The following is a 27024-nucleotide window of genomic DNA, read 5'->3' on the forward strand; positions in this document are numbered from 1 at the left end:
GGGTGGCTCAGTTGGTTAAGCGACTGCCTTCGGCTCAGGTCATGATCCTGGAGTCCCGGGATCGAGTCCCGCATCGGGCTCCCTGCTCGGCAGGGAGCCTGCTTCTCCCTCTGACCCTCCCCCCTCTCATGTGCTCTCTGTCTCTCTCATTCTCTCTGTCTCAAATAAATAAATAAAATCTTAAAAAAAAAAAAAAAAGACAAGAAATAACAAGTGTTGGTGAGCATGTGGAGAAAAGGAAACGTAATATAGGTTCTCATTTTGACTCCTATCATATTCAAGCCACAACATCATGATACCGGTTTTGGCACAAATTCCACACACAGCTCACTGAAACCTTTGAGTAGAAGTGACTGAAGGGACTGGAAGCTTCTGAACCTAGGATCAGGGTCACCTCGGTCTGGCAATCCATTATTTCTTGTTGCCTTAAACACTTCTAGGCAAAAGGCTCTGAGATGTTTTACAAATCCTAAATAGATCTATAATTTTAAACCCTTCAAAAAAATTAATTAAGCCATGTATTTGGAATCTTTATTCAAAGAGGCAGAAAAAATATTAACTCCTCCTTCATCCCACTATAAATTTTAAATGATTATTTCTTAATGCAACTTAAGTAACTATACAAACAGCTCTTTTCCTTCGGCGCGCCACTGAAGATCCTGGTGTCGCCATGGGCCGCCGCCCCGCCCGGTGTTACCGGTATTGTAAGAACAAGCCGTATCCAAAGTCTCGCTTCTGCAGAGGTGTCCCTGATGCCAAGATCCGCATCTTTGACCTGGGGCGGAAGAAGGCAAAAGTGGATGAGTTCCCACTATGTGGCCACATGGTGTCAGATGAATACGAGCAGCTCTCCTCTGAAGCCCTGGAGGCTGCCCGTATTTGTGCCAACAAGTACATGGTGAAAAGCTGTGGCAAAGATGGTTTTCACATCCGAGTGCGGCTCCATCCCTTCCATGTCATCCGTATCAACAAGATGTTGTCCTGTGCTGGAGCTGACAGGCTGCAGACAGGTATGCGGGGTGCGTTTGGAAAGCCCCAGGGCACAGTAGCCAGGGTCCACATTGACCAAGTCATCATGTCCATCCGTACCAAGCTGCAGAACAAGGAACATGTGATTGAGGCCCTACACAGGGCCAAGTTCAAGTTCCCTGGCCGCCAGAAGATCCACATCTCCAAGAAGTGGGGCTTTACTAAGTTTAATGCGGATGAATTTGAAGACATGGTGGCTGAAAAGCGGCTTATCCCAGATGGCTGTGGGGTCAAATACATCCCTAATCGTGGTCCCTTGGACAAATGGAGGGCTCTGCACTCATGAGAACCTCGGCACTGCCCCCTCCCGACTCATGCCCACCAATAAAACCTACTTCCTGTCAAAAAAAAAAAAAAAAAAGTAACTATACAAACAAAGGAAAGGGTGAGTTTCTCTGATGTGACATTAACAGCAGGTGCACACTAAGAAACTCATTCAGGAATTTTTATAGAATGAACAGGAGTATCAGAGACAGCTGGGCTTGCAAACCACTGGAAGTCTTTTATTGTTTCCTGAATTGGACCAAGTCCAAAATGGAGAATAATTACTCTTTCTGACTGCCAAGTTTTCAGACTGTTCAGATAACCCTGGTCTTGTAGTAGGAAAGAAATGTGAGCCAAGGTGCAAGAATAGCGACTGAATTTTATAAAAAATATTTCTAAGGGAGCAGTTTTCTGAGTGTTCTGTTTGCTTTAACTAACAGAATACAAAATAAAGGATTATCTTATCAAAACCACAAAAAATAAAGGAGAGGAAAAAATCAAACTTATTATCCACTCTTAGGCTTTATAGTAATATAAGAGCTAAGGATTTCAACCGGACTTCTTTGGGCCTTGTAAGTTATTGATGAAAACCTTTGTGGAAGGAGAGGGACAGAAAGTAGTTCTCAATATTAAATGGAAAATTTTTATCCTGAAAACTCTTCATTTTCCAAAAAAAATTTTGGATTACTCTGATTTAAAGTGAACATGTCCCCTCTCTTGACAATAGCGAAGAAATCCTAGGTTTTGCCCTAAATTTCCAAACCTAATAGCCAATTTAGATGAAATATGCTAGGTGCTTTATCTATACTATCTTAATCATCCTCACAACAGACCTATGAAGGAAATACTGTTATAAGGGTGTCACATTTTTTGAGATAGAGGAATTCCTTAAAAATTTCAAAATATTCGAGTATTTCAGAACTTTCATAATTCAAAATCTGTTTTCCCATAGGAATAATTTTATTTTTTAAAATCTTTTTTTTAAAATATAGGTAATACCTTTATCTATTTATTTATTTTTAATTAACCTCTATGACCCAAGTGGGGCTTGAACTCAAAACCTGGACATGAACAGTTGCATGCTGTACCTACTGAGCCAGCCAGGGGCCTTCCCCATAGGAATCATTTTAAACACAACAGTAAATACATGCCTAATAGTAACTTCATTGTGTTAAATTTTGTTTCTTCATTCCAAAGTTCTTGGTTTCTGATACATGTTTCTCTGTTCTACCCCCCACTTAATGAATACTTGGATGGCATTGTTATAATTTACCAGCCGTGACTGTTAAAGTAACAGCTCAGTAGTCCCCCAAAATCACACCCAGGACTACTGAGACACCTAAAGAACAGCATAGTTCAGAAGATGCTGACGAGAGATGGTATTTCTGTTTCCCACTAGTGTGGTACTCTCGTGTGGCAATATTATAGTTTATATCAGTTTGGCTGTCAACTTTGAAATTATGTCATTCTTGAGTATATTTTAGATATAGGGTATTCATATTCCTTCAGATTTTACATGTCACAGGTGTCCTTATTAATATTGTATATACCAATATTTCAAAATGTCATGATCCACCTCTATGTAAAATGCAACTGTGTCCCTGTTGGCAGATGAAGGAACTAATGCTTAGTGATTAAGAAATTTACCGACAGACACACAGTTTATAGGTAACAGGATCAGAATTAGTTGGTCTGACCCATAACCCATGTTCTTTGCTCAGTGCACGCTGTTTACTTAACTAGCAAGGTCAAAATTAAAGGTGCCACCTCCAGACAGTCTTTTGTGACCTCCATAAAAGGGGACTATGAAAAAAAAAAAGGGGGGGGGTAGAATATGATTTTATAAGCCAGGGAAAGAGGAGAAACTTTGCTGAGTTTCTCAGACTGTAACCGGTGGACCATTTGCATCAAAAACACTTGGAATGTCTATTAAAAATTTCCATTTCTGGGTCTTCCCCCAAAGCTATTAAATTGGAGCCTGGAAATCTCCATTTTTACTAACCTCCATGGTTCACTATAATTAAAATTCTCATATAATTTCAGGCATCTTATGTGCTCCGTGAACACTATGCTCTCCCCCACTCCCAAATCCAGGGACTCCCTACACTGACAATCCCTGTTAAATAATTAGAGATTTGGGGGAGTTGTTCAATAGCTAAGAAGTCCAGTGCGTGATAAACTCTGGAGAGGCATCAGACTGTGACTCTGGTCAATTACGGCATACTTGATCCTTACTCACGCATCTCTTACTTTGTCTCTGACTTTTTTATAGCCATTTTATCCAGCTCCATGGACTATTAATTGGGTTCTTGCACCTGAAATAACATCAGTGTTCTGGTAACCTTTCATGAGGGCATCATATCTCAACCATCTTCCTGGTTGGCCTACTGTCATCTCCACAGAGCTGTGAGAAGCAAAGCAAGCCCCCAAATGGCATCTTGTGGTTCTGCTAGGACTTCCTGTGAGCAAAATGTCACCATGACTCTAGCGTCTCCCACCCCACATCCCTCCTCTCACACACATATAGGATTTGCCACATTTCCTGAGTCCCTGTTTCATATCAACCTGCAGTTTCTTCTTTGGTTGTCCCATCATGCCTCAAATTTAACATGATCTGACACAGAATTTTACGAGAAAAAGTTCTTAGCCAGCCCTTTAACTCAGTAATTCCACTGCTGAGAATGTATCCCAAGGAAATAATTCAAAACAATTTTTTTTTTAAACAAAGTTAACTCACTTGCGTAGTCTCCGCCTGGATCATGATCATTATCAGCACCCCAGAAGCTTCTCTCTGTGCCCCTTCCCAATTATTATTTCCCCAAAAGTAACTGCTAGTCTGACTTCTCTATCAGATCAATTTTACCTATATTTGAACTTTATATGGACAGTGTACAATTTGTACTCTTGTATGTCTGGATGCTTTAATTCAGCACTATATTTGTGAGAATTATCTATGGTTTTGCATGTAGCGATAGTTCCTTTGCTCTCCCTAATGTATAATATTTCATTTATTTTATTTCACTCTCTTACAGATAGACATTTGGTTTGCTTCTACTTTGGAGGTAGGAATAATACCACTGTGAACATTTTTATGCCTGTCTTTAGTGTGCAGTATGTTGGCCTTTCTGTTGGGCATATACCTAAGAGAGGAATTGCTCAGTCAGAGGGTTTAGCTTTAGTAGGTTCTGCCAAAAGGTTTGTACCAAGTTACACTTCCACCACCAGCATGTGAAAATTCCAGTTGCTCCCTATCCTCTCACCAACATTTGGTATTGTCAGTTTTCCCTAATTTTAGCAATCCTGGTGGGTGGCTTGGTAGTTTCTTCTTTTAAAATAAACCAGCTGTCTGGATGAATTAAGTCTCTGAAAACATCATTTTCTCCTCCTGCTGTGCATTTGTCAGCAGATCTTGGGAACATCCACACTGTGAGGAATAATAAATGTAGTAGCCATAGCTGGAATAAAGTTTTTAAGTGAATAAACCCAGATAGAAATAACCCGATAAAATCAGTTTTCTAAAGGGGTGTCTGTGCTCTCTGATTTTGCTCATGATAGGCACCATGTTCGTGTCTCAATGTTCAAGTAAGATTTACTGGTTCTGATATTTACATGTAACAGCCCTGAAGGGGTGCCTTAATTTAAGATTTCTAAGGAGCTGCTAAAGAGGTTTGTGGATGATGGTTATGATTCTACAATGAACACTTTTGACACTCTATCGTATGTAGTTATATATAATAAATTATAGAAATTGTTCTGATTTCATCCTCATCCTCTCGTGCTTCGTAGTATTTTTGTCCCAAGACGTTGCACTCATGTTTGCCTCTCTTTTTTTCCATCCTCGTCACGAATTCATTCTTACTTATAAACAAGTTCATTTTATAGCTTCAAGTTCTGAGTCATCAGCAGGCAATTCCTTCAACTCTGTTGGTGTTGACGCCGGCTGGTGACTGATGTACTGTTGCTCAGTTTCCTAGTGTGCTCGTACTGTGTTACTGTCTCTGTTACAATCCTTCCATGGAACACCACCACACCTGCAATAGTTTTGATCAAGTTAGGTTTCATTCCATCATCTCTTCATTGCTGGAAACTTTGATTTACTTCAGGAAATAATTTTTGCATTTTTATCCAAGGCCTATGTTGCTTCCATTTGGACTTTTTGATTTGTCTTTGGTTCTAATATTTTAAAAGTCATTTCACTAGAAAATCCACCTAACTGGTATTGAAGTGATTGCTCGATGTATAGGAGTTTGGACTAGGAGACATCTAAGGCTCTTCCCAGTACTCTTGATTTAGGTAAATTTGCTCCCAGAGTAATAAAAATTGGACAGCATGAGATTTTGGCTTGAGCTCACTTCTTTGGTTTTACTCCAGCCCCTTATAGACAGAATTCATGAGCATAAAGCTTTTGATGACATAAGGGACCTGGTGGATCAGTCGCAGTTCCAGCTCCAAGAGACAAAGGAACAGGGCATAGCTTGACCTAGGGATCCAGTGGAAGGCCAAGGTTGAGGTCATGGGATAGAGGACAACTGTGGAGCTCACTCCATCCCTTCCTTCAGGTCTTTGCTCAGATGGTACCATATTACTAAGGTTTCCTTCTATATATATGGAAATAACATGGGATATATAAAAATAATAAAACAACAAGCCCAATCCCCACCCAGCCCTCCCTAATCTTTCTTATCATCAATCATCTGGCATATTATATATTTCCTGACATATTATCTCTGTCCCTGCTTTAAAATGTAAGCTCCACAAAATGCAAAACCTATCTGTTGAGTTTACTCTTGTATCCCAGTACCTAGTGACTTATCCATATTCTTTTTAATCTTCTCCAAGTCCTAAAATTTTAGGCCTCTCCCTCACCCAAAATAGTGCCTGGCATATACTAAATTGGTTGAATGGGGACGCCTGGATGGCTCAGTCATTAAGCGTCTGCCTTCTGCTCAGGTCATGATCCCAGGGTCCTGGGATCGAGCCCCGCATCAGGCTCCCTGCTCGGCGGGAAGCCTGCTTCTCCCTTTCCCGCTCCCCCTGCTTGTGTTCCTGTTCCCACTCTCTCTCTCTGTCAAATAAATAAATAAAATCTTTAAAACAAAACAAAACAAAATTGGTTGAATGAATGAATGAGTAAAAGCCCCTGCCCTTTCCCTGTCTGGAATTCTTCAGAGACTTGGACTATGTGCAATTCTTCAGTTGAAAATTTCTCTAACTCCCCAGAAAGAGTAAGGGAGTTTCATTAAATCTCTCCTTTGATCACATTGTCTTCTAATGTCTAATGGAGTAATTATATAAAAATGGAGAAGCAAAAGAATCTGTATTTTGAAACTCAAAGTTTGAAGGGCCATAGGTTACGGGAAAGGAAAGGAGCAAGGACAAGGGAGAAGGCCAGAAAGTGAGGCTGGAAATGCCAAACACAAACCAACAGCTTTCCACTTGTGTTCTAGACTAATCTTTTTATTTCCCTTCTCAAACACCAGATGGAAACAGGCTTTTCCTCCAGAAGAGAGAAAACCCCTAAAGCCTCAAGGACACCATCTTATTTGCTGATATGGCCGGGAGGTCAAGGGACAGACATGGAAGGAATTCTCCTTGTTCCTCCACACTCACATGTAATGATGAAGTAAGAAGGCCTTCTTCCCTAAGGAAATTTACAGAGGCCTGAGGAGTTTAGGTATGCATGATAAGGCCATTTGGAAAATTCAATAGCCTGAGGATCTGTGAAGCAAGAGAAAGCAAGCAAGGTGCCTAGACTTTTTGAAACTTGTGTTTGTATTTTTTTTTTTTAAAGATTTTATTTATTTGACAGAGACACAGCGAGAGAGGGAACACAAGCAGGGGGAGAGGGAGAGGGAGAAGCAGGCTTCCCACAGAGCAGGGAGCCCGATGTGGGACTCGATCCCAGGACCCCGTGATCATGACCTGAGCCCAAGGCAGACGCTTAACGACTGAGCCACCCAGGCGCCCCAAAACCTGTGTTTGTACTACCAATCCTATGCATAATCATAAATGTCACAACACACAAAATATCCATTGAGCTTCTATTATTTACAGATGCCTAAGGGCCATGGATAATTCACAAACACAACTTCCTGTCTTATGTCTCACAAATCTTTAAGATAATTTGTGAAAGCATACTTAATGCCATTTTAAGCTGTTTCTGCCTTGAACATTAAAAAAAAAAAAAAATTCCTCTGTGGGAAGAATACTCCTAGGATACAAGTGATCAAAATGCCAAGCTAATCCAGGTGCAAGATGTTCCGACTACCAGCTCCTATGAGCTCAGTGCCACATGTATTATAGAAACATAAGAGATGGAAATATTTCCATAGACTTGTGGTCCCAACCAGGAGAGTGAATGGGCTTGACATTTTTTCCAGTATTAAAACAAGGGATCTGAGCTTTAATGCACTCTGTATTGTTTTTGGTGGCATTGTTGTTTTCAATTGTTAATCTGTTAGTAGTCCAGTAGGATTTCTTCCTAAGAGACGAATGTCCACCTAGATGTCTCTTCTCGAATGTTACCAAAACATTGTCATTAAAATCTAACAGATTGACCTTAAAAAAAAATTTTTTTGGTGAGGAAGAAAGAAAAACAGAAAAATAAGCAGAATAGGTAAGACAGTTTAAGCATGTTCCTAGCCCTTACAAATTCACAGAACCCAGTTACTATGAGTGTGTGTGCTTAGACAGAAATTAGAGAGATTGTCAATGAGACGGACTTAGTCAGGAAAAGATTTGTTGATGAAAGAGAGTAGTGGTATCAGTAATAATGTTTTTACTGTCATCAAGTCAGTGACTTTAACATCCATCAGCTTATATGATCCTCATGATAACTTGTGATGTAGGAAGAATATTAGACAGGGCCATCTCCATTTTATAAAGAAAGTGAGATTTATGAGATTATGGGACATTTAAAGCACTCAACAGGTAAAGGAGATGAGATTAGGAATCTGGTTGTCAAATTTTCTTGGCCTAACACCAGACTGCCTTTCTTTTTTTTTTTTTTTTTTTAAAGATTTTATTTATTTGACAGAGAGAGACACAGCGAGAGAGGGAACACAAGCAGGGGGAGCGGGAGAGGGAGAAGCAGGCTTCCCGTGGAGCAGGGAGCCCCATGCGGGGCTCGATCCCAGGACCTTGGGATCATGACCTGAGCCGAAGGCAGACACTTAACAACTGAGCCACCCAGGCGCCCCCTGCCTTTCTGATAATACCTTAAACTTCTAGACGATGCCATAGTTACTAGAAATATTTTCACATGTATTATCTCAATGGGTCTTTTATTTTACTAGTGATTAACATTTTATTAAGTCCTTACTACATTAATAGTCTTATTGAGGGATGTGCACGTTTTATTTAATTGGATCAAGATAGGTGAAATTTAGTGTATGAAACTTTTCATAGGCATATTAAATAAGCATCCGTATCAGTCATTTTCACTTTTTGCTGCTAGTTGATAACAAACATATCCCATTTGAACGCTCTACAGAAAAATTTGGATTAATAGGAAAAATGGAAATGGGAAGCAAACCAAGATCTGTATAAAAATGAAGGAACAAAGTGAATTTTTCTTCTCTAATTAGACCTGGTATACACAAATGTATAAAAATGTGCTTATCTGTGCTATGATTTTTGTTTCTAAAATTATTTTGTGATTAAATCGGGGCCATGAGTTCCCATGACCTTGTTGTGATGGATTATGGAGGCTTTGGTTTGGCTCTTGAGGTGCAGGAGAGGGGAAATTCTCAGGCTTCTTTTTTTTTTTTTTTAACTTTTTATTTATTTATTTGTGAGAGTGAGAGAGAGAGAGCATGAGTGGTGGGGAGGGGCAGAGGGAGAGGGAGAAACAGACTTCCCGCTGAGGAGGGAGCCAGATGCAGGGCTCAATCCCAGGACCCTGAGATCATGACCTGAGCTGAAGTCTGACTGAGCCACCCAGGCACCCCTTGAACAAAACTCTTTCTGAAAGGAGTGAGATAGGGCCTATCACCTTAGTAGGCATTCATACTTAATAAATATTTTTAGAAAGAATATTGTTTAAATTTACTTTCTTGGGTATGTCTTGTGATTAGAGTAATTCAATTACTGTGAACAACTATGAAAATTAAGTCAATGTGCTGCTTAGAAAGGTTGTAAAAATTTATCTAATGGCTTTTTAGATCAATAAGCCCAAAGGAATGAACTGGGCATATAGAGAGCAGCAACTTTTATGACCCATATTTCCTCCCTTTCTTATAGTTACTACATGAGCTCACAGAAGTTTAGGGCTGAAATCCTAAAGGATATTTCCAGTCCCTCAATTTAAGTCTGTGGAAAACTGGGAGTTGTAATAACTTTTTCTCTTTTCTTTTCTTTTTTCCCCCTTCTCTTTCTTTTCCTTCTTTCTTCCCACCCTCCCTTCCTTCCTCCCTTTTTATTTTATTTGTTTTGGGGTTGGGTTGTTTTTACAGTTTTTACAGTGTTGACCTTAAAAAGATAAAAGAGCCAGCTATTTTACCAGCAAAATGAGTTTATTCCAGAATAACAGAATTGCAGTTCAGAACACTCAAACCATAGGCAAGTCCAGAGAGTGGAGGCGAGCTTACTTTTACAAGGGAGAGGGGGAAGGTGGGAGGGGCTGTTATGGCCTCTCATTGACTGTGGCGGTTTCTCATTGGCTGGGCTGTTGCTAGACCAGGAGAAATTCTTCCTTCCTCCTGCTTGAATATGTTAAGTAAGCTTCTTCCTATTGGGGTTGGGGAATACCAGGTATGCGTCTTGTCACAGGGAGTAGTGTGTGAGAGCTCCCCCTACAGGGCTTCTGAACCTTGTTTTTAAGGTTTCCTTTATTTTTTTTTTAATTTTATTGTGTTATGTTAGTCACCATGCAATACATCATTGGTTTTTGATGTGGTGATCCACAACCCATTGTTTTCGTATAACACCCAGTGCTCCATGCAGTACGTGCCGTCCTTAAAGTTTCCTTTATTTTTACTACAGATAATGTTATATTTCAATTCAAGTACTCTCCCAATGAAATTTTCATTTATCATCCCTCAGAAAAAAAGTTGGATTCCTCATGTGCCTGGGACACCTAGTTAAGACTGTGCAGTGGAGTGAGTGAGGCAATGCTATTAATCTTAGTACTGGAATTATCGCTGTCCCAGTAGGTTTGTAATATTCCAAAAGGGATTAAGAATTTTTTCAAAGGAAGAAAGTTTTTTGTAGAAACAAGATGATTAACCACTTCTGTGATCTTGGTGAGTTGTTTGGCTTCAACATTAATCTTTGCTACTGCCCACATTTATTTTTAGGTTCCTTTTAGTTCATTCAACTCCCCTATTTTAATTTTCTACGGTACTTAATTGGGTTCGCTACTGGTAGTACTTTATCTCTTTGTTCCCATTGTAAAAGTCTGGAAACCGCACGTTGTTCTTTCCAAATGTAGTTGACAGTTGTGGGCCAGTCTCCACTTGCCCTGGAATGCATTAGATGACATCCCCATCAGTGGTTGAGTAAAGAAGATAAGGCAAAGGCAGAAAACATACCCATCAAAAGACATTAATTTTGTGGAATTTAGCAGAACTCTAAGACTTAAAATTCAGGGACAAGTGTTCTCATCTAGCACAGCACCGATGTATAGATAAGTAACTTTCTTCGTCAGCTACCTGAACAGCTTCATCCAAAGGTTCATGAAGTAGGAATGATGGGTGAGGGAGGGGAACAGTCAGGAAGGCATCTTGGAGGGTGAAGTCTCCAGAATGTCCCTAACTCAGACCCATTCATGCCTCCATATCTGAGGTTCTGAGTCAGTTCATTGGAGATGGGTCTTAGACATTAGAATTGTTTTAGCCCTTTTTGGTGAATGTAATATCCAATCGGGCTAAGAACCATTATGCTAAATGAAAGCCTGGTAAGGAGTCCTGTATCAGCACTGGAGCTGTGGTCAGAAAATTCTGGTACTTAGTAACTGGGTGACCTTGGACCAGTCCCTTGCCCTTCCCGTGCCTATGCCTTTGTCTCTATAACCAGGATAGGGGTGCTCCGTGAAATTGTAAAAACCAAATTTCATAATGGAGGAGCTCAATAAAGTTCTTCAAATGTGAAATACTTTGCCAGCATCTAGCACAATGCTTGCACAGACCCAAGTACTTGTCAACAAGAACTGAAGCTGACATTGTGTGGCCGCCTTCCACTCTGGCCCTGACGGGGCGAAGGTTACTGGTTGTTCCAAGGAGATGAAATTCCTCTAGCTCAGATTGAAACATAATAATAGTAGCTCAAATAATAGTGAAAGAAAATCCTGTCTGTTTTATGAGACACAGTGCAATCTTAAAATTTCAAATTCAAATTAAAATGTTATGAGTTCTATAGCCAGGTATTATGTTTCTTTGGGGAAATTCTAATTGAAATCTATTATGGTACCAATTGTCCTTACCATTATTATTTTTTAATCTCCCCACCCCTCTTGCCTCCCCACTCTGCCAGGCTGGGTTTTATCAGGTTTTTTTTTTTTTTTTTTTTTAACTTCAGCCAGCATTTCTTTGCCTTGTCAGATACCTGGAGCAAGTGTGTTATATCCAAGTTGCACACTCCAGATGCAAGGACTGTACCCTACAGTCTGATCTAAGCAATATTCAGACCCATAGTATGGCTTTTCCTTTTTTTAATGCTTAGATTCACAAGTTTAGAGAATAAACTGTTCATCAGAAAGTGAATTGAAGTCAACCCTTCCCATCAAACATTAAATAAGAACATCTGTTTGAGACTGATGTTTTCTGACTTACCAAGGGGATTTGCGGTAAGTGGAGAGAGCAGTCCTAGAGGGCGCGCCCACCTTCTGTTTGTCTGTCAGGGAACCATGTTACCCGCTAAGATCCCTTCTCTGTAGTCTCTGCAAGACTTTCCTCACCTACAGCTGCTTGCATGAAGCCTTTAGCTCTGATGGATTCCACACTTCAACATGTAACATTTTAATTAGGAGTTCATGAACATCATTCTCTGTGATACTATTTAACAATTAGGTACCATCACCAGAAATGCAGTGGGAGCTACTCCATGCTTCAAGACTAAGTGATAGTTCTCCACAGAGGCCACAGGTATCCTCCTCCTCCTATTCTAAACTAGGCTCGGCTTTTCTACTCAGTACTTTTACTCAGTTTTAAATGATTTATGTCTGGTCTTCTTCATGATTGCTATTGGCTGTCTGAATCCCCTCTAGACTAAAAACTCCTTCTAATATGTCTGACCTCTGAGAAGCAAAGCAGTCATTATCTAAGCAACATTTAGACTTTTAACATATCCTTTTTTATTCAGAAAAAAAATCCCAAGGTTAATTTAACATCAGATTATAAATATTAGAAATGGGCACTAAAAATTAGGTTTCTAATAGCTTCTGAAAAAGAGTAACACATGGCTATTGTAAAACAAAATTCGAGTAGGACTCATTGTTAACAGTTTGAAGGGCTTTTTCCATAAGTATTTTTATAGCCATCAGTACATGTATGTGTAACCTTAAAACCTTTTTAAAATGTTGGATCATTCCATACAGAATGCTTTGCTCCTTACATTTTTCACTGAATCCTCTTGTACTTTGGAGCTTTTCCATTGGTCAGCACCTCAGGAAGATGTGCCTGGCACACTTTATAGTTTGTATTGTGTTCATTGTAATTTACTTAACTCTTCTCATATCAGTGGGCTTTTAGATTTTGTTCTAACCATCTTTTCTGTATTACACAACATACAATATGGTATATTTTTGCAAGTATGCCTAAAGGGCATGTTGTGTTTCCAACAATGGAAGTACTATGTCATAAGATATGTGTATGTTCAATTTTGATATATATAATATGCAATTTTAGCCTCATGTGTCTTGGTCCCCAAGCTGTCTGAGAGACTTTCTAATGGAGATGTCTGATTAAACATTCCTTTCAAGACAAATGAGTCAAACCTAGAAATGATCACTCAGTGAGAGATGAAATTGTACACTCTATTTGTTAGTGAAAGAATGGGGGAAGTAAATTATTAAAAACTACAATGTGGGGGCGCCTGGGTGGCTCAGTCGGTTAAGTGACTGCCTTCAGCTCAGGTCATGATCCTGGAGTCCTGGGATCGAGTCCCACGTCGGGCTCCCTGCTCAGCAGGGAGTCTGCTTCTCCCTCTGATTTTATGTGCTCTCTCTCTCTCTCTCTCTCTCATTCTCACTCTCTCAAATAAATAAATAAATAAAATATTTAAAAAAATAAAAATAAACTACAGTGTATATTCCCATTTAACTACTGATTTCTTGGGCAAAAAATGCACACCTTTATGGTTTGTTATATTATTATTGAAAAATGTATTTTTAACACAGGCCAAATACTAGACCCAACTTAAGTAGACATTCTCTATTAAGGGTGCCTGTCATCAGATGTGGAAAGGTTTTAGAAGCTAGATTGCACTTTGTCAAAAGAAACATGACATGACATGGAGACGCCATTACTCCCTGTCACAAGCGCTGTAATCCTGTATCACCTCTGGAATCTAAAGGCATTAGAGTGGATTTTTGGGTTGCTGTTAATTTGCTTTTAACCTGTTCTGGAATCATTGAATATTCTTCCTTCTCTGAAAACTGTCAGAGTCTATGACAAGTGGTAATTCAAGTTTTGTTATCAGGAAAATCAGTGACCTCTCTTATGTTTGTAGAGTTGCTACTGTTGGATCAGCTGTTGCCATGTTTCGACAACTGACAAAACATCACACTTCTTTTTTTCCTTTTTCCGATTATAGGATACAAGTATAATAAAACATTTTCATTGCCCAATCCTAAAAGTAACTGCACCTTTGGTTATTGAGTTAGCAGGTTGAGGGGTTCCAGTGGTTGGCACTTCAGAAAAAAAACCTCTCCAAAACCCTTGTTTTGAATCCAAAACACCTCGCATTTAAGTTGAGGGCCAATAAGGGAACAATGTAAAACTGTATCTACCATTGATGTTCCAGTTGAAACAATTGAAAGGATTATTGATGATTTATACCTTAGGAGTCTTTCTACCCAGAGCAGAATTCTGGGATTCTGTAGTTACTATTGAGATTACTCCACTTTGACTACCAGATGCCAGTAAAATTGGAAGGCTGGAACACAGAGTTATTCAGACTTTTCTCAACTTGGTAAATGAAGGGGTCTCATGGTAAGAGGCTGGGTTTGAATGAAGATTCGCCATGTCTCTCGCACTTTTTTAGAAAGGATTCCAATACTTAACTTGTGAAAGGAAAAAAACTAATACAACCTGAAAATGAGAACTTGTTTTCCAAACTTCTACTCTAAATGTTTCAACATCTGTGTAATGGAGTACATTATATATCCAAAGAAGAATCCCAACCAGATATACATGCTTTGTCTCCCAGTCTTTTCTACTAGCCCAGGTGTCATCATGGGCTGGCTGATCAGGGAGTAGTGTTGTATCTCAACTTCACACTAAAAAGTTTATGTAAAGCCTTGAAAGTTAGTACAATTGTGATTGCTTGGTCATTATATCAATTATAGCTAAGCACCCATTTAAACATTTTTTTAATTGTCAATCTGATATATGCTTGCTTTAAAACAGTCAAGCAATGCAGAAATGTGTATATAGTATAAAAGAGAAGGTTCTCTCTCCCACCCCCATAATACCACAATTAACAGTCCAGTAAGCATTCTTGATACCTCCTTGAGTCCACGCCATGGCAAATGGCTAATGATGAAGAAACAGACTTCTTCTGGACTAGGACTCCAGAACATTTGTTTGAGAAGAAACACCTTAGCTAATCAGGGCCGTGATTTCTTCCAGATCTCCTTGCCACATTATGCCTAATGTAGGTGAAAGAGAGCAGAAACATCCACTTCTCCCTTCACTGAGCTCTCTCCTGCTCCATTAACTGTTACAATCAAAACTGGACTTTGACAAGAAAAATTATATATTTCTTTAAAAAGATGCCAGTGTGACCTTACAGCTGGGAAAAGACATGGGATATAACACTAATCTGCCCTCGTTAAACCCAATGGCCCAGACTCTCAGCTTCTTTGAGCCCCTAGATTTAGAATAATCTTTATCATCTGATTAAAAGATAAATTTTACATGAACCAGATGCTTTTCCACACCAGTCTCCTTCAAGAAGTTCTATGGAAAAGGCATAGTTCACATCCTCTTGTGAACTTGCTGGCTGTTACTTGTTTTGTGAAAAGTTGGCTCATGAAAAAAAACACTTTAACAATAAATACTTTCTATAAAATGCTTAATAATATGAATAATCATCAGTGCAAATCAAATTCTCTGTACATGTATTTTCTTGACTTTCGATTCGGGCTAATTAACTTTAACCTCTCTTACCTGACACAGTGAGGTTAGACAGGTAAAAGTCCTTTTCCAAATTGAAGGACAGACCAAGTAAAGTGGCATTAATAACAACGATGAATAGTAATAAAGGAATAATAGTAACATAATAAAAACTGTTTTCTTCAGCACCTACATATCAGAGGCTCTACACTAACTACTTTACCTATATTGTCCTACAAAATTCATAGACCTAATATGCACATGAGATATTAACATTTCAGATGAATAAAGACTTACAGAAGTTAGTTTGCCCAGTCATGAAACTAGCAAGTGAGAGCAAGTGTGACTAGAATTTGCAGCTCTCATCTGTTGGATTGGTTGGTTTAGAGTGGTTGAGAATGTTGAGAATGTTGAGATCATGTCCAGGCATGGCCAGGAAGAGTGTCAAGATTGATTAGAAATGTCTGCCGTGAGTATAAGCAAGGACTGGGGGATGCAGAACATAAGCTGCGTATCTGTCTTTTACATCACGGTGTCTCTCAAGATGATATAACTTCAGGGGCGCCTGGCTGGCTCAGTCGGGAGAGCACGCGACTCTTGATCTGGGGGTCATGAGTTCGAGCCCACGGTGGGTATAGAGCTTGCTGAAATAAATGAATTAATTCAAAAAAGAAAAAAGAGATGGTGTGACTTAAGAAGGAAAAAAGTCTCCTGAGCTAAAGTATTTCTTGGTAAGGTATCATAGCCTTAGGGCTTGAGCCTAGTTATAATAAAAAGCCACGTGATTCCAAAGTGTACCGTGGCTGAGATGTACCAGGGCAGAGCTCCTGGCTTCCCACTGATAACAATCATCCCATTGGCTAAGCAGCTCCCTGACGGCCTCCCAGCAGGAGCATTGTCACACCACAACAAAGCGCCTTTGCCCACAGACACACAGGCCCGATGGCTGGCACTGACGGTTTCCCTGAAAAATGCACTGTCCTCTGTTCTGAGTCAGTCTTATTGTTCGGAGCTTAGGGAGTGAGGCTGAGGTCCAGATACGGGACGATAATACGTGCTACACGCTGGTTGCCAGCAATACTGTGGCCACGTCATACCTACATTTCTAATGCTGCCGTGCTCCGAAATGACCTCCTTGTACCCTGACCCTCAAACTCGGAATCCCGAAGTCAAATCCCACTTCCTCTGAAGTCTTCCAGGACCGCCCCCACCCCTAGCCAGAGGTAGCTGATTTCTTCTTGCTAGCCTGGCATCTGGGACTTCGCCAGTACATATTTAGCAACTGAAAGAATAAATTAAACCGTGCCAATGCTTAAGAAATGGGCTGTATAAACTACAATGATTTTTGAGACTAAAGAAGATGAAAGGACAGTAACTCTTCCAGAGGTGCTTTCCTTGTCTCTGATCATGTACGAAGCCCAGAGTCTAGCAGCAAAACAGTGGAGGAGGGGCTCGGCTGGCTGTATACAGTGGGCTGGTGTTAGTTCTGGACAGTATGCTGATGCTTCAGAAACGTCCTGGACCAGGGGCTACTGAGCAGAGACCAATACATATTGAAAGCGTGTCACTTGTGTGTTTCTCTGCTTTGGGCTTGTACGAAAGTCACCGACTTATCTCCCACTGGTTTATGGAAAGCAGATAACTGATTTAGTAAGTAGCTGACCAGCAGTATCTTGACTCAGACATATTGGGTAGCCACAAAATGTTAACTAGTGTTCAAAGATCTACTGAAAATCCGATCTTGTGTGTTGTGTCTGCTGGAACACAAGTAATAGAAAGCAGAACTCGAAAGGGCTTAGGACGATAGGAAAGCTTTATCAAAAAACAAGAAGCCTTGCAATGGGGTCACTGAAAGATTGGTTAAGTCCCTAGCTTGGTCACATTTTGCAGCAATAACTTTTGGCCTCAGGGTAGCTCCTTCCCTTTGGGAAGATAGCTGGCTACTGCACTTCCAGGCAATACATAGCAAAGAGCAAGGAAACCTTTCCCACACGGTCCCCAGCAGCCCGGTCCTCACATCACATTGGCTAGAAGTGGGTCAGTGCCCAGCCCTAACCAATCACCGATAAGAGAAATGGGATTACTAAAACTAGCTTAAGTAATTAGGATGCACTCCTAAATCGAAGATGATGTCACCTTCCTTGGGAGAATTATGGGTTGAGAGAAACTGGACAAAATCAGGATTCTTTTCAAACAGAGAAAGAGGAAAGACTTGGCTCTTGACTAGGCAACCAACAGCGTCTCCTACATATGCTCAGCGGAGATGCCACATCCGCATTTCCGTATTACCTTCATAGCAGCAAAATCAAAGGGCCCAATGTGCGAATCACCTTAACTTGGTGATGGTGGCCACTTTTCGTAATACAATTTAGCCATCATCTGGTGAGGTAAAGACAACGCATAAAAAATCAAGTCAGATAAGACAGAAAAATCTCCATTACCTGACTTTACCAATGAATTCCAGTGCTCCACTCTCAAATTAGGACAGTTTGTGGACTATAAGGATACAGGTCCTTCCGCTAGGAGGGACGTTTCTGTGAGATAAGGAAGTGAGAAGGAGCAGCCTTGGAGTGAACAGGGAGAAAAGCTCCCTAGGAGGACATATATGCAAAGTTCCTAAGGCAGAAAACGGAAAGGGTAAGAAAGTGGTGGAATGATTGGCTCACAGTGAGCAGGAAGAGAATGGCCGGTGAGAAGGGTGGAGATGGAGGACAAAGGGGCATTCAGAGCCTTGTGGGTCCTATTAAGGAGCTGGGGGTTTTATTCTGTATGCAGTGGGAAGCCACTAAAGGATTAAATAGGACCTACAACTGTAAAGTGACACCAAAAATACTATGCAGGATCATTTTATATGTTGGAAAGAGTAATTCCATTTAATGTAGGCTGTATGTCATTAAAGAAGCTACTTACAAAGTCCCAACTTGATAAACAGTTGCCAGGAATTCACCTTTATTACCTTGGTTTTATGCAAAGTTGACCTTTGGTTTTAGTGGGTGGATGCATGTTTATGGACCCTGTGGCCTAGTGGAATGGCTTATTCTGAAGCAACTCTTAAGATCTCTTTTTATTTTTTTAAGATTTTATTTATTTATTTGATAGAGAGAGACACAGCGAGAGAGGGAACACAAGCAGGGGGAGTGGGAGACAGAGAAGCAGGCTTCCCGCCGAGCAGGGAGCCCGATGCGGGGCTCAATCTCAGGGCCCTGGGATCATGACCTGAGCTGAAGGCAGATGCTTAACGACTGAGCCACTCAGGAGCCCCTAGTTGGTGGCATTCTTGAAGGAATTAAACTTTTTTTTTTTTTTAAGATTTTATTTATTTGACAGAGAGAGACACAGCGAGAGCAGGAACACAAGCAGGGGGAGTGGGAGAGGGAGAAGCAGGCTTCCCGCTGAGCAGGGAGCCCGATGTGGGGCTCAATCCCAGGACCCTGGGATCATGACCTGAGCCGAAGGCAGATGCTTAACGACTGAGCCACCCAGGCGTCCCTCCCTTAACATTTTTAACTATTTTGTCACAGTCACCTCAGTTAGTACTCAGTTAATAATGATTACTCAACTATATTAACTGTATTAGTATATCCTATACTATATACTACTATATTACTGTAGTCCCAAATTTATCCTTCCTTCCTCTTTCTCTCTCCTCTCCCTCTGGTAATTTTTTCTTTCTTTTCTTTTCTTTTTTTTTTTTTAAAGATTTTATTTACTCATTTGACGGAGAGAGACACAGCGAGAGAGGGAACACAAGCAGGGGGAGTGGGAGAGGGAGAAGCAGGCTCCCCGCGGAGCAGGGAGCCCGATGCGGGACTCGATCCCAGGACCCCGGGATCATGACCCGAGCCGAAGGCAGACGCTTAATGACTGAGCCACTCAGGAGCCCCTCTTAAGATCTCTTAAACAATAATGCCTCAGAGGAGAAATGAAAGCTCCTATTCTGAATTTGGTGAGGCTGCTACTAGTCTCAACAGCTGTCACTGGTTAATCTCCTAACTGACTTAGAGCCTTGACGGGGATGCTGCCAGAAAAAGGACGGCCGAGTTCAGCTCCCCACATGGTCAGCGGGCTTGGCTTTCAGTCATGCATGTGGTACATATGCCTGGGGGATCACTCCGTAATGGAGACTGCCTGTTCCAGTTGCAAAGTTCTTTCACACTTCAGGTTGCATTACTGAGCTCAACGCATTCCAGAGCTCTCCTGTTTCCTTGGCAGTTCCTTGATAAAAACTCCTGCAGCCAGTTTATTTCTCAACAATCTGAGTACCTGCGCCTGTGTGGAGGCAAAGACGTGACAGGGCTTTGAAGAACGGGGTTCGAACAGTGTTAGCCTGTGGTTATGGGAAGCAGAGGAGTGAGCCTGACTGGAGAGCTAAGCCTTCTGCTGGCTTCCATGAGAAAGACGGATTAGAGAGTGGAAGAGGGGGTAAGGGATGACAGTTGCGGGTTAGAGGCTGCTGCGGGGGTCCAGAAAGATGCCAAGTAGGTCTACATTGATAAGGCCAGTCCAAAGGTAAAGGAAGAGTTGGCTGAGAGAAACAAACATATTTCATGCAATCAAGCCGGGAGGGACTTCGAAAATGATTGGACATAGGACGGACTTGACATCATTCCAAGAGTCTTCAGCCAACCCCCTCTCATCCCCAAGGGACAGTTCTCAAGCTGAAACATAGTGGTCACCAGCTTCTCCGTGAGATCCTGCCCTGGATCCATTCCGCTTTGCCATGACCTCTTCTTGGTAACAGTGATGAGCAATACGTGGCATCACCTATTGCCTTTGGAATAAAGCACGGAGACGTTCTGTTGCTCTTGTTTACAAAACATTTTTTTTATTTTATTTTTAAAGATTTTATTTATTTATTTGAGACAGAGAGAATGAGAAAGAGAGAGCACATGAGAGGGGGGAGGGTCAGAGGGAGCAGCAGACTCCGCGCTGAGCAGGGAGCCCGATGCGGGACTCGATCCCGGGACTCCAGGATCATGACCTGAGCCGAAGGCAGTCGCTTAACCAACTGAGCCACCCAGGCGCCCGTTTACAAAACATTTTAAGATGCTTCTGGGTCAATGCAAATGATTATGAGTCATCTAGACCTCTTTCCCCTAGGTGGCAGGCAGTTTTCTAAGTGTGGGTAATGTCAGAAATGAAATGATTTGCCTGAATGTTGTTTCTTTTCTCTTTTCATTATGAAGTATATTCGGTGCTCTTCGAACTGGTGCTTATATGGTGTACATTTTGATGACCAAAGGCCTGAAGCAGTCAGTTTGTGACCAGAGTTTTTACAATGGACCTGTCAGCAAATTCTGGGCTTATGCATTTGTGCTAAGCAAAGCACCCGAACTAGGTGAGTGTCTTCTCTCCTTCCGTTTCCACCCCAACCCCTCTGGGTAGCTACACACCCACAAGATTTACTTATTTGAAAACAGACAAAGAAGCGATTTGAAGGTCCTGTTTTGTTGGTTGCAGGAAAATTATAACCAATGAATTTGAGTTCTTGATTAACTTTTCCACTATCTCTTTCTCTCCCCTCCTTCCCTCCATTTCAACAATTGTACATTGTGTATGTGAAGAGCAAAATCGTTGACGAAAACATGCCGGCTTCCAGACACTACTGGAAATACACTCCCAGGGGCGTATAAAGTCTACCCGGTGCCTTCTGTCCAGCACGTTAATGGCTGTGCTAAGATGATGATATGGAGGGAAATCCACAGTGCAGCTCTCTCCCAGTCCCACAAGGAAACAGACTTTCATCCTGCCGTTAGGATTCAGACGAGGAGACTAGGCTTTCCATTTGGGTGTCCTCGTGTTCTAATTAACAAATGCTAAGGGTTGGTTTCTGGTATTGTTTGATTTGAATCATCTAAGAGATGGGCCTTGGAGAAGAGGAATGTGGCTCCCCTTCTAGAACTGAATCCAAAATACTGGCTATGTATATAGATTCCTAAGGTTTTTCCTTCAGCTCTTTAATGGTGTTGAATAGAAGTGTGGTCCAGATTCACAGAAACAATGGAAAATTAGTGGCAAGGATGTGACATGGATGTAGTTCACCAGGAAAATATCTTTACTGCTGGAGAAAGGGATCTGCTGGTGATCATAAACTCTGGGTTCATCCGTGAGCAGTACTGGCCATCAGCTCACAAACTCATATATATCCTTAGGGAACACCTATTCATTGTTTGGGTTTTTTAATTTTTGATTGGGAATTAAGAATTCTGTTATTTAGTTCAAAATATTTATTTATAGATTGGGTTCCCTCTCCTGTTTCTCCTAAAAAGGGGGTTAGTGGTTTTACTTTCCTTATACGCCACATACAATTCAAGCTATCTGCAGTCTTTCTTTTTTTTTTTTAATTTTATTTTATTATGTTATGTTAGTCATCATATATTACATCATTAGTTTTTGATATAGTGTTCCATGATTCATTGTTTGCGTATAACACCCAGTGCTCCATGCAGAACGTGCCCTCTTTAATACCCATTACCAGGCTAACCCATCCCCCCACCCCCCTCCCCTCTAGAACCCTCAGTTTGTTTCTCAGAGTCCATAGTCTCTCATGGTTCGTCTCCCCCTCCGATTTCCCCGCTTCATTTTTCCCTTCCTACTATCTTCTTTTTTTTAATTAACATATAATGTATTATTTGTTTCAGGGGTACAGGTCTGTGATTCATCAGTCTTACACAATTCACAGCACTCAGCATAGCACATACCCTCCCCAATGTCTATCACCCAGCCACCCCAACCCTCCCACCCCCCACCACTCCAGCAACCCTCAGTTTGTGAGATCATATGATATTTGTCTTTCTCTGAATGACTTATTTCGCTTGGCATAATACCCTCTAGTTCCATCCACATTGTTGCAAACGGCAAGATTTTGGTTTTTTGATGGGTGCATAATATTCCTGTGTGTGTGTGTATGTGTGTGTGTGTATACACCGCATCTTCTTTATCTATTCATCATCCACAGTCTTTCTTTAAGGTATCTTTACTTCATATCCTGTGTCTGTTCACAAAGGATATGAGGTCTCTCGGATGTGAATGTCGGCTACTTGTCTGTCCTGCCTACAAAGGGAGGGCAATTGATTTGAATTGTTAGTTTGACCATTGTTTTCCCAAGTCAAAGGCAAGGGAAGAACAGCAGAGGAAAACTTCTGAAAATCTTTGCTAAGAAGAGCAGGGGTATGGAGATAGATCCTCTACAGTCCAAAATGACTAGATCACTGTTGTGTGTGCATGCACACACACAAGAGCCCATGAAGGCAGACGCAGGTTGAAATGCATTGGTATGTATGTATTCATTCATTCACTTAACATATTTATATTAAACACCTACAGTAGGCATTTAATAGGGGCTAGAATCGAATGTCTAACTCCTCTAAAAAGAAATTTAGAATATGAATTTTATGAACCAGGCCCCAGGAGGCCAGTTTTCATATTTGAATTGAGACCACAAGCTGCCAAATCTTAGGCTAGAAAAATGTTTTTGAAACTTGGAGCTACAGACAGTGCCTAAGACAGATGTGTTTTTAGGAATTTCAAAATTCTATGGGAACATTTTAATTTTGTGTTTTCACTTATAGATTAAAAACAAGACTGTCTTGCCAGATATATTTCTTTCATAGTTATTCTTTAGATTCATAGAGCATCTGAACCAGATTACTTCTTCTCAAACTAGTGTTGGTCTGAGAATGTGAGCACGTATTCTCTTGGGGTTGTGTGACATTTTCTTTAAAATTCATACATTATTAATGTTTGAGAATTATTCACTTTGAGAAATATCAGATATCTCTGACTTTTCATTTATGCTGTATAATAAGTATCTTTATGAATCTGCCCATCTTTTTTGACACAGAACTGACTACAGATGTATGAAAACAGTAAATGCACGAACCATGTGGCTCCCTCTACATGTCACCACTAAACACACAGTTTCACTACCCTCAACATTTTTGAAAAGAATCAGCAGTGGTGCCTCTATGCTTTGGGGCCTTAAGCCTTAAATTGCAAAGGAGCATCCTCAGTGTTTGCTTCCTGAAATCATCTTCCTTGCAAGGGCTGCTTGTCTGCGCTCTGAGTTTTATCCACGTGAATTTGAGGGACTTGACACTAAAAATAGTCCCTTCTACCTTTAGAATAATTTCTTGAAGAGCCACCCCAACCTATTCATAGTGGTCATTTTCCTTCAAAGACATGAGTCGACCTATACTGTCTGTTCTCCCATCTTCTGTTCCATACTGACATCAAAGTTTCAGGATAGCAGACAGAGTTCGAATTGCCACAGAAGAACTGTTAGTGAAGTACTAAGAGGCATTCGTGCCATTGCCCTCTGTCTTGTTAGAGTGTTGGTCTGGATGATGCTAATTAATCACCTGTCTTAATTTAATGTACACCCAGACATGCCACTCCCTACCACCCCAATGTTGGCTTATAATTGAACACAATTCTATTCCCTCTTGAGCCCAGAAGGAACTGGACCGTAGTCCCTTGTGCTGTTGTTTTGGTGATCCCTTTCCCTAAGAAGCCTCATTCACCATAGTGGTTTGTAGGCTGGATATCAAACAATCCATTTCTTCACAGTGAAAATAAAGGATTGAAGTGCTGACAATGGGCTAAAGAGTTGGAAAAAAATAAAATCCTAAACTTGATCTGGTTCTTTAATGAGGCTAGTGATATTCTTCATGTCGTTTCAGGTTCATTATACAGGTATTTTCATGGTCAGAGTACCCTTTTTTCAGTTTTAAGATATGCCGTATTTTCTCTCAAATGTTCTGGAGCTCACTGACAAATGGTCTTGCCAAACTAAACTTCTGAATCAAAATAGATCCAAAAACCAGATAGCCAGCCCCTAGCCCTAATTCAGCAAACGTGTTTTCTTGGATGCCTTCTTGTTCATTTTGGAAGTTAAATCCCTTTCCAGTTTTTTTGCTCCTAGAAGACATTGCTGCTACCATTTAATTAAGAAAGATCTCTCTACTTGGATTATTGAGAACTTTTCTTATTTTTAGGTCCTAAGCTCTGCTTTTCAATACTCTAAGATTCTGGACTCCCTTATGTGCAGCAGAAAGAGAAGGTTCTTGTGAGAAGGGATAGTTCCTCTGTGTTCAATACCAAACCTCTATTTTCCCACCAAAACCCGCATGCCTGCAGTTTTCAGTATACTTTTTTGGGGGGAGGAGGGGCAGGCAAAATACACCTACATCAAATTTACCATTTCTAAGCGTACAGGGCTGTGGCATTAAGAACACTTGTGTCGTTGCACGACCATCGCCATCATGCTTCCCTAGCACTGTTTCTTCTTCCCCAACTGACGCTATTAAACACTGACTGCCCTTCACTGCACTCTTAAGAGCAAGAAGGGCTTTCTGTTTCAGCAGAAAACAATGAGCTCATTTCAGTGAATTATAGAGTTACGACCCATTAGAACAAATGAGGAGAAGAGAACCACCAACCTGCTTTGTGTGCCAAAATCTGTGCGCGCCTACTGTTTGAATTATATTAAAACCTGCTGAGATTTGCTTTTGTTAAAACTTGGAAACATCTGCTCTGAGTCTAGGTCCTTGCTCAGTTGAGCTTGTCATTGTTTTTGAAACTCTGACTCAGCAGAGCTCCAGCTAACTCTGTGAAGAGGGGCACGGCCATCTGGGACAAACCACACAGAGTGGCCTCTTGGGGACTCTGAGCACCCTGGGTGTTTCCAAATGCCGACCGATGGCTCCACAGCGGCACAGACGTCTGTATTAACAGGCACACAGGCTGGAGGCGTATCCGCTGGGAGGGACACTTTGGAATGAGATTACCTACAGACTGGCTCTTGGCTGAAAATAGCTGAATCTAAAGTTAGAGAGACTGTGGTGGAGAAAACATGAACCAGCGGTCACTCAAATGGGTGACGTGGCTGAATTGTTCAAGAATCGAAAGTCCCACTGCTTATTGTTGGTCAACATTCTTTCCAGACTGCCAACCAAACCTTTGACCAGACAAACAAAAGAAAAAAAAAAAACATAGGAGGTCTCAGGAAGCCCTTCCGGAACCCCACCAGTGTCCCCTTCCTCTTACCCAGGGGAAACTACCATTCCCTAGGTCAACAGCCTTCTTGGGGATGGTAACCTTGATGCGGCATTAGAGTGGTGGTCCTGAGAGGCTCCAGGGCTATTATTGGAAAATACTCATCTTTATTACTCCACCTGCCATCCTGTATGTCTGTTCCAGAAAAAATTCTTAAAGGAATTCAAATTAATTTTGTTTGGAAGATCTCATGACATCAGGGCGCCTGGGTGGTGCAGTCGGTTAAGCATCCAACTCCAGGTTTCGGCTCAGATCATGATCTCAGGGTCGTGAGATCGAGCCCCACGCCCAGATCCATGCTCAGCAGGAGTCTGCTTGGGTTTCTATCTCCCTCTCCCTCTGCCCCTCCCCCTGCACTCTCCCCGCCGCCAAAATAATAAATAAATCTGTAAAAAAAAAAAAAAAACGTAACATGTGCTTCACCTTCAGCTCCCCCATATTAAATGGAAACACATAATGTGTCTCAGTCATGCCCCCTACTAATGAGATCTGAGACCCCTACTCAGACACGAAAAACACAAAGCAAGTTTCAGTACCAGAATCGTAGGTTCCACTTTTCATTCCAGGTTAGCCCATTCCAATATGGCCTGTCTTTTGTCCCCTATTACTCTCCTCACACTGAAGTTGTTCTTTAGACAATAAAGTTTTAATGTAAAAATGACGATAGAGTTAAGATTAAATCTAAAGAATGAAAAAGGAGGAGATACTTATTACTCTATAGCAAATACCTTAATGTAGTGTGTTTGGGTATTGTGTGGCTTATACATTTCAGTCATGCTTAGAGGCTTGTAAAAAAACATCTTCTCAATGATGAATGACTGAATTTGTTTTTACCATGTAATTCCTTGGACTTCTACCCTCTTTCCACCGTGAACAAAAGTAGGCTGGAATTATTGTGTCTACATTATAGTTTATTGAGCGAAGGGAGGCACAGAGTAGTAATTACACAGAAATGGTGGGTCTTTGACAGGCACACAAAAATAGCGCAGTTTAACGCTAAGAAGTAGACCCCAGGTCTCCTGATACCAGTTTTGTCCCTAAAGTACATTAGTCAGAGCCACTATCACCATCAATCATTATCAGTCTGTCTGACACTCATAGGCATAATATGTCAGGCATCTCGCAAGAGAGAAAAGGACTTCAAAGGAAATTTTATAATATGCTTGGAGATGCAGCAACCGGTAGCTCTCCTTTTCTATTCTGAACAAATAGGAATTTTCTGTTCTAAACAAATATGAAGTGCTAACGTTTAACACTTCAGTAGGGAAACAGACGAAGAGCTCCTGCTGAGTGGAATGGGGTACCACCTAGGTTATTCCAACCACGGCCATCAGAGCCTTAAAAATCTTCCCAAGGCCTCACATTCTTTGACCCTTCCTAGTGCCACGTGGTTTAGGGCATC

At 41.1% G+C, this 27024-nt stretch overlaps 2 protein-coding genes across 7 annotated transcripts in view; both read left to right on the plus strand.

Moving 5' to 3' along the window:
- The window catches only part of ELOVL6 (ELOVL fatty acid elongase 6), a 129798-nt gene that overhangs the window by 99120 nt on the left and 3654 nt on the right, over positions 1-27024 (plus strand). For all 6 annotated transcript variants that reach the window (XM_081812007.1, XM_031025771.2, XM_006727203.3 and 3 more), the window contains one exon: positions 20753-20904. In XM_081812007.1, coding sequence (XP_081668133.1) covers positions 20753-20904 — 152 coding nt within the window. The remainder of the gene's footprint in view (positions 1-20752; positions 20905-27024) is intronic.
- LOC145720134 (large ribosomal subunit protein uL16-like) lies at positions 632-1363 on the plus strand. The gene has a single exon (XM_081811993.1). The coding sequence runs from the start codon at positions 671-673 to the stop codon at positions 1313-1315; it is 645 nt and encodes a 214-aa protein (XP_081668119.1). The 5' UTR covers positions 632-670; the 3' UTR covers positions 1316-1363.

Source organism: Leptonychotes weddellii, chromosome 2 (genome assembly GCF_054177405.1).
Source record: "Leptonychotes weddellii isolate Sample4059 chromosome 2, ASM5417740v2, whole genome shotgun sequence".
NCBI classification, from domain to species: Eukaryota; Metazoa; Chordata; class Mammalia; order Carnivora; family Phocidae; genus Leptonychotes; species Leptonychotes weddellii.

Coding starts and splice junctions, on each gene's coding strand:
- LOC145720134 (XM_081811993.1), top strand. CDS start 671: ATGGGCCGCCGCCCCGCCCGGTGTTACCGGTATTGTAAGAACAAGCCG.